At 35.1% G+C, this 14,985-nt stretch overlaps 1 protein-coding gene across 3 annotated transcripts in view; it reads right to left on the bottom strand.

Moving 5' to 3' along the window:
* LOC133534403 (rho GTPase-activating protein 7) overlaps positions 1–14,985 on the bottom strand; it is a 345,027-nt gene that overhangs the window by 44,370 nt on the left and 285,672 nt on the right. For all 3 annotated transcript variants that reach the window (XM_061873497.1, XM_061873495.1, XM_061873496.1), the window contains exon 3: positions 2,581–2,729. In XM_061873497.1, the coding sequence (XP_061729481.1) occupies positions 2,581–2,729 (149 nt within the window). The remainder of the gene's footprint in view (positions 1–2,580; positions 2,730–14,985) is intronic.

Raw genomic sequence — 14,985 nt, 5'->3', positions numbered from 1 at the left:
ACTCATAGAATGACATATGGCTATTTGACCTGTTTTTTCACTGATATGGGTTAAATATCAAACGGTGCCGCCATCTACTTGACTATAGGCCAAAGATATAACGCAATCTAAGTATTCGAGCATATTTTTTTGCGTTTTTTATTTTTATTTTCTTATACGAAGTTATATATATCATCGCTAATACTATTAGAGAATGATAGATACTAGTGGCCCATGGTGTCCTTCTTTATTATTGATGGTGAGTGTACCTACTAGTGTCCCAAGTATTTACCTAATAATAAATGTCTAAATGTCGTTGCAGGGATTGTGTTGATATTTACACATGCTACAATTCAAGTCAATAAATATATTCAAAGTTGTAAGTGCAACACAACATATATTGAATCTATTTGTTATTCCAACAACAATCTAGAACCTACTCGTACTTTAATCCAATTAAAAATTATGGACAGTAATTTAACAACAATAATAGTATTTCAACGATACAAGCGTTTTTCTACGTTAGCTGCTAGTATTTTCTACAGAGAACGGTAATGATTCTTCTAACAACGTAGATAAAAGTTTCAATGATTCTATTTTTAGCCGAAATATAACGAGACAAGCCAGACAAGTTGTCCAACGAAGTAATAGTTTACACAGACAATAGTATGTACAGCGTAACAAATAACAATCTAACTTTTCCAATCAGTGTAGCGGTTGAATCTTGCTTAAAGAATACAGTTATAGAGAAAAGGTTAACAAAACTAGTATCTATACAATGGTATATTTATTGTGTATGCCAACTGCGATATAAAATCTCCTTTTCCATAATAACTATCTAACTATTTTACATTAATAATAAAATTTACGTTATCACTTATAAATACCGGTTGCGCAAGGGAAGTCAGAAATGTTGATTTGTCAAGCATGATTGTCAGCGACAGAATTGAATAAAAAGCAAAATTTATTATAGGTATTTTATAAAAAAATATTTAGTTTTCGCACGGTTTGAGGTCGCAACTCCATGTTTAGCAATGTAATACTAGGTGATACAGTTCTGTACCCCTAGTGTAACTTTGACCGACATCATAACGTGACGAACGCGTTTGCGTTAAGTCTCATTTTGTATAGGATTTTGAGGTTCCAAAACGTCCCGCTTGGCGCGCTCTTTCGAAATCCAATACAAAATGAGACTAAACGCAAACGCGTACGTCACGTTTGGAAATCGAATTTACTTACACTAGGGGTACTGAATTATTTCGAGTTTCCAGAAGTTAAGCGACCAAATTAGGAAAATATTAATTTATGTTGATTTTAACAGCGAATTTCTTGTACTTACATGTATAATTGTGTAAGAACAGTGTGTAAAGTGGGTCTATCCATATCCCCTAGAGCTCAAATTTTACATACAATGTATTTCCCTCTGCGGCGTCTTTTTAGTTTTTGTGCAACATTATAATTAGTGCATTTTAGACCTAGGTATATTAGTGATTATTTTTCTACCGAGCGAAAGTCACAAACTCAGGATTAGAATCGCTGTAGTCCCTGAAGAAAGACCTCAAGATTGCTAATTAAATTTTTGGCATCCGTATTGTTATCTAAAAAAGCGCTACGACTTTTCAAAAACTCCGTCCTATGAGCCTTAAGACGTAAGAAGAGGACCCTCGCGAAATCACCTTTTCATACAAACGTAGTCCTCATTTCCCTCTCTGGATATTATAATTATTGAAAATATTTTGCCCCAAGTAATTGTATATCAACCACTAGGGACATAGTGGTTGATACGTTTTTTTTTCGAATTTTTAATTATGAAGTATAGTGTTGTGTTCCTGCCGGTGAGTAAGGTTGCCAGAGCTCAACGAGGGGCGGGAGCCCCCTCCTTAGGGTCGGCAACGCGCATGTAACTCCTCTGGAGTTCCAGGCGTACATAGGCTACGGATACTGCTTTCCATCAGGCGGGCCGTATGCTTGTTTGCCACCGACGTATTATAAAAAAAAAGTATAAGAGTTAGGAGCATTTAACAATTTGTATGAAATCTGTTTTTCGCTCCTAATTTTTACAATAATCATAAAATCGACAAAAGTTAAACGTAGGGGCATATACCGGGTGTTTCCTGTAACACGAGCAAATAATTAAACCATATATTGTACTCCTAAAACGATATAACTTTCGATTAACATCTTTTAAAAATTATGAAATCTTTAGATTTTAACTTTTTCAATCAAATTTAATATTATTTTCAATGTACGCTGACATCAGTGTGTTTGACGTTGCTTGTCACGCTTTAAACATAACAAAATTCGCAATTCATTGCGTCTTAGAATTAACTTCAATGTGTAATAAAAATCAAAACATAAGTAATTTTTAAAGTTATTGAACAAATGTTGGTCAGTTTGAGGAGTACATTCTACAGTTTAATTTATTGCTCCTGTTACAGGAAACATCCGGTATATGGTTAATATACATCAAATTAAGTATGTAAAAATATTTTCCTTAATGTCAATATCCAGAGAGGAAAATGGGGGCTACGTTTGTATGGAGAAGCAGCCGTCCCCTTTCCTCTCAAGACTCGATTAGCGAAGGAAGGAATTTGAACTTACCGATCTCTTCTGATGGTGATGGTGCTCTAGCTTCATGTTGGCGCATCGGTTGAGAGCAGTCAGCCGCCTGAAGAGGGACTGCAAAGAGTCCGCGTCTAGGAACGGGTGGTCGTTCTGTACCCCCGACACGTCGATGGGAAACTGGAGGTCTGTAACAAACGAGAAATTATGATGTTAACCTTTTTATTGTAATTTGACATATCCGAAATGTCACGCTAACATCATTGTACAACCTAGCATATTTAAATCTTGGAAGCGTACGTGTAAGTGAAAACAAACGCTTGTAAGCGTTCCTGGTGCTATGTAAACAACAATATACGACGCCTTTAAGGGTTCTGCGGCGTCCAAAACGGTATTCTTCTTAATAAATCTCATCTTCTTGTGTCTTTGACCTTCAACATTTCGAGTAGGTAAAACGGATCTATAATTGAAAACAACGTAATGTTCATTTGAAAACCAGATTACCATGTAACTATGTATAATATTAATGTGTATGTACTTGCCAGAGGCCAATACCACTATATACTTTTAGAGTATTTAACTAACTGGAGACGCCTTGTCTGTAATTTTATATACAAAATAGTTTGCCGATTTTTGCGGGGGAGGGGCACATCAAATGTATGGCTATTTGTACCTTACGTACAAATAGCCATGTCAGATAAACACCCGTCCATACAATAAGTATGACGTGAGTATGACTATTGGCCAAGGTTTTCGACAGAGGGGTAAGCTCTTAAAGGCGACTCCGGTTGGTTAAATGCTCTAAGACTACATATATACGTACATATCTTCTTAATACGTAAACAGTGTGTGTTTTTGATGTAATCGCAAACTTAAACTAGACGAAGGTTTTAGTTCTATAAAACAATTCTGCAAGATTTTTTAATTTAGTCTCAACTACCAGCGCTTAATCGTTTTGAAAATATTTCGAGCGGCAGCAATGTAACATCATAGTCACTTATGACAGCTGTGACGTCGTGTCATTAAATGCGACGTTTTGAGTTAAAACACCGTACTGACACATTGCTTGCTGACTTATTTTATATGGAAAAATAAAAGTCGTCCATTGTTTTTAAACCTATGAAAGTATGTTCATTATGCGGTCGTATCAAAAATACACGCTGTATATTATGTATGTATTTTATAGGGACGAATCGTAGGAAACGTCATTCAAATTCTATGAATGAAACTTGCCCGTCGCGTCACCGTATGAAATGAATGGGCATCTACGTCACACAATTTGTGTTGGTGTTTCGTATCTAATTCTGTTCTTATCATTCGGTTAGGACAGAACAATTATTGTCTTTGTAGTGTGATGGGTGTCTCAGTATCAGGGTGCGTAGCCAACAGTAGTGAACTAATCGCAACTGTCACGGTCGCACAAATATGGAAGAGTGATAGAGAGACGATACGATACGTCGACGAATGTCACCTTGGCTAGGCACCCAGGAGTGCAAGTTATCTCCTTGTGTTTATCTATTACATTTAGTAGATATCAAGCTATTTATAATGTCTGTATTGTATCTAATTGACTGTGTTTTTCTGCCATGAATATCTGGAAGGTTTTGTATAGATATTAAATTGTTTAATATATGATAAACATTAGCGACCCGCCCCGGCTTCACACGGGTAGAAAGCGAGTATATTTTATACACCTAAATCTTTCTAAAGAATCATTCTATTGATAGGTGAAAACCGCATGAAAATCCGTTCCGTCATTTTCAAGTTTATCAAGAACATACAGGCAGACAGACGTGGAGGGGGATTTTGTTTTGTAAGGTATAGTGATAGTGATAATTATTGTGTGTTGAGTTAATCACCTAAAATAAATGTAAACATATTTTTGCGCTTTCAAAGATTTGAAGACTTATCTTAAGTCGAGAATTAGGACTAATTATTTAAAGGACTGCTAATTAAAAACATCATGACGTCACAGTGTAATTCTCCAGTAACTAATTGTTCTACTCGTAATGTTTTGAGGGTAGTCGTTTCGATTCGGTAAAATAGCCTATTGATTCAAATGATGTAAAACAGTACATTGTTAATCGAGAGATGAAAGGCACCCATTTATGGTAAAAATGAAATGGTGGCTTTCACCGAGTTAAACACTCCACTTTTCATATTGAATACGAGGAAAGTAAAAAATATCCCATCAATAACATCTTAATGTAAAATGGTGCCAAGACGAAATCATAAGGCGCGCACTGTCAAAAAGTTATCAGATTTCCTGTAGAGCCAAGATTCTAACTCGACAAGTTCTAATTTCACAAACTCTACACCTTAGTCAAAATATATGGCTTGGCTGTTTCGCTATAAGCATGGGCGTAAGGTGAAAAATGTATTAACTATATATTATTTTTTTAATATAAAATAGTTCTTGTAGTAACGAAACGGCCAAGTCACATATTTTGACTAAGGTGTACTTAGAGTTTATAGTGTTAGAAGCTTGGCTCTGCAAGAGATCTGAAAGCATTGCACAGTGCGAGCTTTATGGTTTCGTCTTGGCACCATTTTACATGAAAATGTTTTTGATGGTATTTCACTTTTTTTTGTAAGTCGCTTATGACAATCTTCCATCACCTGATTTAAAGGGTTGGGTGTGATTTACTATTTAAAATCCTGAAATACGTATCTGTGGGCATCTTTTATACAATGTTCTTTTTTACTGATCCCTTTCCCCCCCCACTTTTCACCCTTTAGGGGTGATTTTGGAGTTGAAAACTGTTCTTTATTCTTTCCCATAACAAAAACTACCTACATACCAAATTTCAACTAAATCCATTCAGCGGTTATTGATTTCCCATACAAAATTCCACCCCCTTTTTACAATACTCTAGAGCAGACCCCTGCTCAAACTTTTTTACCCGAGGGCCATATTGCATCTCTAAAACTTTCGCACGGGACACCATGGCTTTTTGCGCCGGGTGGGTCTAGTTGCTGCTGTTAGGAACAGTTCCACTCTAAATGAATGCTGAACCCCTGGAGACTGGGATCACTTTGGCAATCTCCCGCGGGCCAGATTGGAACGCCTCGCGGGCCGGGGTTTGGAGACCCCTGCTCTAGAGCAGAAACGTATCATTTTCTGAACACTTTTGAGAACAAGAACAATCCACTTTCAAAGCGTGAGAAATGAAATTATTTTTTTAACGGAATATATTGTACTAGCATGAAACAATGTTTGAATACCCTTGTCTGTCGGCCTTTTATTCAGTAGGGTTGAAAGCTGTGAGTAGATATATTATAATTTATAATGTTATAAAATCCGCACCAAATTTGAAACTTTTGCTGAAAAGGTTTCAGCACAAACAGGGGTTTGTTATTTCTATAAAATTATGCATACGAGTTAATATACATAGACCATAAAAAACTGGTAAAGCGGACAGCAAACCATGGCCGTGTTATGGGTATTTTATATGCCTGGTCTACTGTTATCTGATAGATACCAACTTAGACTAGGACGTTAGGTCCTTTTTGGAAATAAAATTGTTACACATTTAAGGTCAACACTAGGGTCCTTTAGTCTTCTATAGTTTTGCCATGTCCGTCTGTCTGTCCGTCCTCGGCTTTGTTTCGTGATCGTTAGTAATGGAAAGCTGCAATTTGGCATAGACCAATCATGCGACAAAGTGGTAAATGGTAACAAGTAAAGTGGTTTTTTTTTCACTTAAACTCTTAATAAATATTTTCAATAAAACTATAGCGAACATTATCGGTTGAGCCGATTTTCAGTTTTCGCAAATCCTTCCGTCCCTAGTAAAGAAACGTACGCGCTGCGCAGGTTTGTAGAGTCCATCTAACTTTGCACAGATTTAAATAAGCAGTAAGGAAATATAAAATGTCATATTTTAATATAAATTTGACATTAATAATGACATTGCAAATGCCATGTAGAATATCTTGGGCCGACTCTAATGTACAAGTATATGATATGTACTTATTAATAGCCCCCGTTCAAGGCAGACTATTGTAACAGAACGGTAACTTTTGTTTTTTTTTTTTTAATATATTATAGGACATTATTACACAAATTGACTAAGTCCCACAGTAAGCTCAATAAGGCTTGTGTTGAGGGTACTTAGACAACGATATATATAATATATAAATATTTATAAATACATAGAAAACACCCATGACTCAGGAACAAATATCCATGCTCATCACACGAATACATGCCCTTACCAGGATTTGAACCCGGGACCATCAGGTTCGTACGCAGGGTCACTACAAACTACGGAGCCCTACACTGAACATGGCTCGACATGCTCTTGGCTGGTTATTTTTTTTTCGTCTAACTACTTAGTTACTATGAAATGAAATAATATAGACGAGACCTATTTCTCTTCATGCGTATATTTATATTGCTAATACATACCTCTATAAACATCATTACGTTACGCTTAATAAAATTTTGTAACATATTGTATTCAACAAAAAATACTCGTATATTTCAGCTGATGAACACATACAATATTCTATATTGTAAAAGTATTGGGGGCGCGCTGGTTCCGGAAAAGATTACAATATAATTAAGTTTCAATATACATAAATATACGTGCGTACGATAATATTCTTACCACAGGGTGGGGCTAAGAGTTCCGCGAATAAAAAGCTCCTTAACCTTTAGATCCCTGTTTGGAATAAAAGTACCCGTAGTACATACTAATTGGTTACATGGGCTAAGGGTTACTTATGTATACAATAGTCTACAGGTCCTTATTATAAAACAGATTGCATGGGATTCTTGTTTTCGTTTCATGCGTGCTTCTCATACTTCTAAAACAAAAGTAGACTTAAGAGGAAAGGGGACAGCCGCTTCTCCTTATAAACGTAATCCCCCTTTTCCTCTCTGGATATTAATATTATAGGAAGTATTTTGACACAATTTAATGATATATTGACCACAGCTATAATGCCTATTCGTTTGGCTTTTTTTCGATTTTTATTAATAATATAAGAGTGAGGAGTAAAAAAGCAATTCCGTAAAAAATCCCAACTCATATATTATAGGTATAATAATTAAAATTTCGATAAAATCAAACGTAGGGGCAAAGCTGTGGTTGATGTACATTAAATCGTGTCAAAATATTCTCAATAATGCTAATATCCAGAGAGGAAAATGGGGACTATGTTTGTATGAAACGGCGGTTTCGCGGCTGTCGTCCACTTCCGTGTTAAATAGGCGGTGGCCACGACGGGACAACCTGCCATTTTGGCACAAATGCACAAGTTACTATAACAATACCCAAATCACTTATTTGGCGTGTTTATAATATTTAGGAATCTCTCGATCTCACCAGAATGCTATCATCAAATACTAAAAAAAAGACAGCCATCTGCGAGAAATATGGGTAGGTACTATGACAAATAAAAAATAATATAATTACCCTTACGAATTAGGTAACATCCTAGTTCTTTTCGAAGTCGGTTCATAAAACTGGAGACGCGTATTCACTCGTATACATATATAATATTCTGAGCAGTAAGGTCTTGGGGACAGTGGATATAATGGATATGATTTTTCAAGATTCCTCTTTGTGTTTATACCATTTCCAAACGGAATCCATGATGAAATAAAAATAAAAGCTGACGTAGAATGAATAACCCTGATTTGATTTCAAATACGATGGCCTTGCAATGAAGCATGAACAAAGGGGTTGGAGTTTCAATGTCTTGTATAATTTACTATTATAAGCAGTTACCTTTTTTCTGGGTCCTTGTATAATATCGAAATAAGTACAATCGCTGTTATATCTTTATTATGTATGTAGTTCCTAAAGGAGAAGGCTCTATAAGAATCAACCGTAAGCCAAGTTAGTTTGGCATATAAATGCAATCACATATTTATGTAGTACAGTTTTGTTAAGTTGCTTTTATTCGTCGTTTTATTATTCATGAAAAAGATAAAGTTTAATTAGAAATTGGTAGCGGCATCCAAGACACAAATAGTCTAATACTCTAACTCCTTAATGTAATGTAATACATGTTACACTTTCGCCAAGGATTCAATAGATAAAAATTGAACATTAATTCAATTTTAAAGAAGCTAATTAGAATATCAGTACCTTTCAAAAGTTGACTTCGTTTTATTTCGAATTTTTCTCTTGAAATTAACAGGATAAAACACAATGTAGATATATTCCTAATTACTATAGTCGGAGTAAGGTAAGATGTTAATTTTGACGGTTATGAATTGACCATTATACATATATAACACTAGGGCTATCACTATCAGTTAAATGGTAGGTCTTAGCTTCATAAATATAAGGGTCAATTCATAACTGTCCTTTACTTCTTAACTTACACTAACCATAATTTCCACGATTTATTTACACTTCATTCGTTAAATTATCAAAAATGAGTACAAATACAAATGGTGGCCTTAACGACTTGAGGCATTCTTTACCAGTCAACCATTGGGTTAGACAGAAACAGTTTGGTGAAGGATTGTAAACAGTAAAACTATGAAAATAGATACAAGTCCAGACTACTGTGATATTATTACTTACACAAATATACATTTTAAATATACCTACATATCAATTCAATATACATAAATAAACGTACATATATATAATATTTATATACAATTAATACATACATATGTTCTGTTATATTTATAGTTATGTGGTCATTAATTGGCACGTAAATGTTTACTTATTTGACATCTTAATTTTAAATTATAGCCACGAAATTGTATATAAATATTATATATATGTACGTTTATTTATGTATATTGAATTGATATGTAGGTATATTTAAAATGTATGTTCTGTTATATTTATAGTTATGTGGTCATTAATTGTCACGATATTTCTGTACTGCAATATCTCATCCTTTGTAAATCCAGCCTGAACTAAACTCGATTACGTTGACAGAACGGGATCTACATAAAGCTAGCGATCACTCTGAATACGTGATACGTGAAAATATACATACATGTTCCCGTTACATATCTGTATTGTACAATTTTAATGTTTTTTGTCCAGCCTAGTAGTAGGTATAAAATTTGAATCTCAATTGAAGCTGCTGATTTTTATAGGTGATTAAAATATACCCAATTTCAATCTGTGATTACATTACTGGAACAATAAGAGAACGTGTCACAATCACTGTAGTGACTTGCGATTAGCCCTGCAGCTGAAATACGTTCGTCTTCGTGTTCTTCCCTTTAGTTAAACTGAGTTAAATCTCGTCCGGATTCTCGCACGCCAGCAAAGCGTACATTTCCCACTGAAATTGGATTATTCCGGAAATTTCCGCTACGAGTAGTCGAGTACGCCTTATTTGTAAGGGTTAGTTAATGTCACTGAGGGTGAAGTGGAATTATTACCTAATACGCTCGTGTATATTTCGCTTTGTTTTGATTTCATTGTCGACTAGAATGTGGTACCTACTCATAAAATATAAAATAAGCTTAGGTAGGCGGAGAGACGACACACACAACAAAAGTCGCATAGACATGAATTTGTCTGCCATTTAAGGGGTGTGCCGAAAAAAAAACTGTAAACTTTAAATGCAAAAAAACTGATGCGATTGAGAACAACCTAAGGTTTTTAGAATAACTACAATAAAAAGCGACTTTTAATTTAGATATTTGTAATTTTTTTTCTTTATTATTTTTTCTGTAGGAGTGATAGACAGTTTCTTCCTAGCGCATTCAGTGGCAGCTACGGACACGTATATCATGTTTGCCTGCATCAGGCCGTCACCTGCTGGAATTGTTAATGTTTTTTGGCTGTTTCATTCTTCTCTTTTAATATGCTTTTGATTTAAGCCCAATAATAGTTGAGAGAAAGGCACTGCAGGACGTTTGGAGCTCTTACTCTATTCTATGCCAACTACCAAATGCGATTATTGTACGAAGAAAATTGTATGATTTTCGACTTGGCCTAGAATTAAGTAACACATTTTCTGTAATTATCCTAACCTTCGTACGAAGAATTGAATTGACTTTCCCGTAGTTCAATGCACTTTAGCCGCATATGTACCCTAGTTTTTACGTTAATTATGTCAGGTATGCTTGGTTTTTACAAATTCTATTAGCAATGTTTGTGATGGACCCGGGTCACTTGTTCCTAAAGATCTGCCGCTTTTATTTATTATGAAATACACGAAACTTCGAGGTAATTTAATGTTTCGCAATCAGGCATACATGTTGCAAATTTTCTGTAAAGGTGTAAAGTCGAACAGCGTAAAACCAGAATTATTTATATTCGATTATATAATGTAATAATAAGACTTTTTATCGCGGTAAGAATGCCGTAACTTTACAGGGGCTTGAAATTTACAGTTTTTTTTCGGTACAGGCCTTATAGTGAAATTATATCAAATAAAATATTTTTACATATTTTCTCGCCAGGGGAGCCCTTTTCATACATGTATGTGACTTCATTTCATCTTTTACTTCTCTACATTTTTAATTAATAATAAAATAAGTTAACTAAATATTTCACATTTGTCATATACTAAGAGAATATGTATACTGCGGGTATTATGGAATATTAGTTTAACAAGTTCCAGGTAAGCATTCATTACTTTCATTAGATATGCACGATTACCGTGACTTCTGTGGGGTTTCTTGTTAATTAGTGAAAGTCAATTATAATTTGTACGAGTATGTCTAAGTTCAAGAATCTTAGTATATGAAATTTGGTGCAGCGAATATAAACAATATTTATATATTACTTATATGATCCTACACAGGTATTAATTATGGTTTTTATCTAAGGAAATAATAGCCTTTTTCCTATAGGTATTATAAAATACATCGAGGTCGGAATTGCCATTTTTGATATCCTCATAAAATATTTTTCTCATTTAATTGTATGAGGAAAATATAAACTCGCAATCAAAGCGAGGAAGCATCGTGACGTTTTGCAATAAATACCAGCATTTATCGCAAAACGTCACGCTCCCCCGACGCGAACAAACCCTCAGGCAATCTTCAAGTCACCAGGTATTCATAACTGGGTCGTTCACAAAGCCTTCGGTATCGCGTGACGGCATTTCCGGTCCGACCGGAAATAGTGGGGGAAGCTTCCGCCGCAGCCGCCTGTCCCGCATGTAGGTCGTCAAGGAAATAGCTGTGAAAAACTGATTTCCTCGGCTTGTTGGTGTGATGGATGCTATCTGATTTTGAGATTGCGTAGACTACTTATTTCCGATTTGGACCTTGTGGATGTTGGGCATTATATTAAAAGATGCTGGTGACTTAAATTTGAGTAATTCAGAGTTAAAACGAGAGCTACAAATCACTTTATTTACTTTTTTTTACATATTATTATAACTCGTATAGTACTGGGTATAGGCATTAACGAACAGATACTTCGAATTTAAACTAATCTTCTATAGTATTTATATAAAAATAACATAAAGTGGGTACATAAGGAAGGTGGAGTATTAAATGTTAATTCTCCTAAAAAACAAAACTGCAATAGACAGACGGCAAAATGTTTGCTTAAATAGATTTTTCTCCTCAAATAGGTACCCGAGAAGTTTTTGACACGAGTGAAATTACAAACGAAAAAAATTAAACGAACGAATGGAAATTTCGTGAATACTGTTCAATTTTTTACGGTTGCACAGTCAGAGAAACTTTTCTGAAATACTCAGATTTCCGCACAAATTCGTTCTCGGATTTAGAACAAAAGGGTTATTATTGTCATCAGAAAGCTATTGTTCTCATTTACAGGTATGCGTTGTATAACAGTCAAAGCTTCTTTATAGCCAAGGATATTGTAGGAAAATAGTTGAGATCATAACAGATACTTGTTTTTTCAATCTGTACAACTCTTTCTGTTTTAAATACCAGCACCAATAGGAGTTAATATTAGCCCGTGCGCAGCGGAGCGCGCTCGCTCGGGCCACTGCGCCCGCCTTTCATCCCAAACCCTATACCTGTTGGGTTATACCTTCATGAATGACTGGCTGACGATGAGTACTGTTTGAAGATTCTCGAGTGACTGCCATTCATTAGAGTGTTTGAAAAGATTTTTGTTGATGTGGTATTTAATGTACGATTTGAAAATAGGTACCTGTTTTTTTAGTTTAGTACAGGGAAACCTGGGCGAGTAGGATATAGATTGAATAATTATCTTTTTGATTATTGGTTCCACACATCGAAAGAAAAATCTACCTTGTAACAATGAAATACATATATAATTCATGTGTGTAAGATAATAGTACATTATTGCAGAGGCCGGGAAAGGGCAATTCGTGGATGAGTTTCGATTTTGTTGGACGACGCAAAGCGGAGATCGACAAAGAAGACGAATCCACGAATTGCTGTTCCTGCCGAGGCATATATAGTGCTTTTCTCCAAATATGCGAGGAAATCAGGTAAAATAATCATAATCTAAGCATCAACCTGCACTCAAATCGATCAAAAACGTCAAAAACAATTTCCCTCCTGAATTATTTATTAAATGTTACAAGCACGACTATTCTGCCATTCAGTACCATTCAATATTCACTTATTCAATATAATTCTGCAATATAAGCTGTTTTTGTTCGCATGAGATCCTTAAAAAAATATGAAAGTCATATTGTCTTTGAAAAATCAAAGATATATTATTAATAAAAATTAAGCAGTATTCATACGATCATACACGGCGGTCTTACACGACTCTATCCTATAGCTTGAAATGATAACTGACAGGGTCGTGTAGACCGCTGATATATTAATTGGCTGTTCGCGTTTGTTTTTAAAAAGTAAAAAACAATACAGTAATAACTTCCCGTCCGCTAAAGCAACTTTTTTTATTTGAATTTGGTCATAACAAAGAACTTCCCGTACTATTTTTGCTACAATACGGTGAACATTTCCGAGCATATAGGAGAAAATTATTATTATAAACTAAATATTTAGGTAAATTACGAGGGTACAAAACTTTGAAGTTACGGCGAAATCAAACGGCAAATGACATCATCAGTGCATGTCGGGCCATGCTCAGTGTAGGTTTCCGTAGTTAGGTATCCATCAGCCAAAATATGCAGCCTTGAATTAGTTGATATATTTTGTTCCTAATGAGCAAAAGGAACTATTTACGCAGTACTTGTAAGTCTTTTTACTAAGAACGGAATACTTTTGCGAATACTCAAAAACGGCTTAACCCATCGTTTGCCATTGAAAGTCTTTATTATGCTTTACTTTCGTATATCGTACATATTAATTTTTTTTTACCCACGGTTCAAAAGGTAGAGGAAGGTCAGACACATTATTTCTCCTTTCAGACCTATCATTTCCGAAAGTATTCACTCAATCAAACTGGGGACCTATATACGTTTTGAAAGACCTATCCAACAACACCCAACATAGGGGAGGTACTCAATTTTTTTTCAATTTTTTATTTTACCGTTTCTTCAGCGTGATTGATTTAGATACCCATGCCGATTTGTGGCTTTCTAGCAGTAAGGTTAGCGAGCTAAGCCGCGGACGAAGAGGCAGACAGACGGACTTGGCGAAACTATAAGGGTTCTTAGTTGACTACGGAGCCCTAAAAAGCGGTATCGCAGAAGGGGATTAAGGATAAGGTGCAGCAACCAGAATATTATCATTTCACTGTTCTAAAAATGCAACTGTAATCTTATACCTACTTAAGGCAGTATCTTTAGCGATAAGGGACGGGTAACAAATAATGGTTTAAAGTGTATGCAACATGATTCACGTTTCCACAGACTTATCATTTGCTACTAATCTGTGAGATTGTTTAAAATGGCTTTTTTCGGAGGTTCCTACTAATCGTGTATACCTTCTAAAACCTATTGTTGTGGGAGGTAGAGCTGATATGCGATTAATGTTGCAATAAAAATACGTTTAAAAAGTTTTTGAAGACGGTTTTGCGGGTTGTGCTGAGGGACGGATTATTTTAATCTATGTTATAGCCGAGCCGCTACAAAAATACAACGGTTGTTTTAGGACTGTTTTTGTAATTATGTTGGGAGTATACATATATTAAAAATATTTTAAAAACCGGATATTGCAAACCTTACATTTCAAACAAGGTAGGGAGTCAATTTTGTCTGCAATTTAATTTATATGCTTTATTGGTTAAAGGACATGAACTTTTCTCATTAAAATAAATTTTTGGACTTGCTGATCATCCACATTTCTAGTTAGGTTATATTTCACAAAAGGTCAATCCCTTACCTTTTCATGTCACCCGCAGTGAGGGCGTCGGCTGAAGTCTATATACCAGCCTTTATTACACGGGCATATTAATTTCGTTTAAAAATCGACTCTCGATTTCTATGGACTTTCTTAAAATTATTTTTTCTTTCTGCTGCAGGCAGGTTACAAGATACGAGTAAATTATATGAAGTAAACAAGTCAAACAAGATTATAATTTACTTTATTCTGAAAACGCTTTTGTTTCAATTCAGCATGTATACCTACGTTCAAATGGA

Source organism: Cydia pomonella, chromosome 2, assembly GCF_033807575.1.
Source record: "Cydia pomonella isolate Wapato2018A chromosome 2, ilCydPomo1, whole genome shotgun sequence".
In the NCBI taxonomy this organism is placed as follows: domain Eukaryota; kingdom Metazoa; phylum Arthropoda; class Insecta; order Lepidoptera; family Tortricidae; genus Cydia; species Cydia pomonella.
Note: the sequence above shows the minus strand (reverse complement) of the source record. Positions and strands in the feature narration are given on the sequence as shown.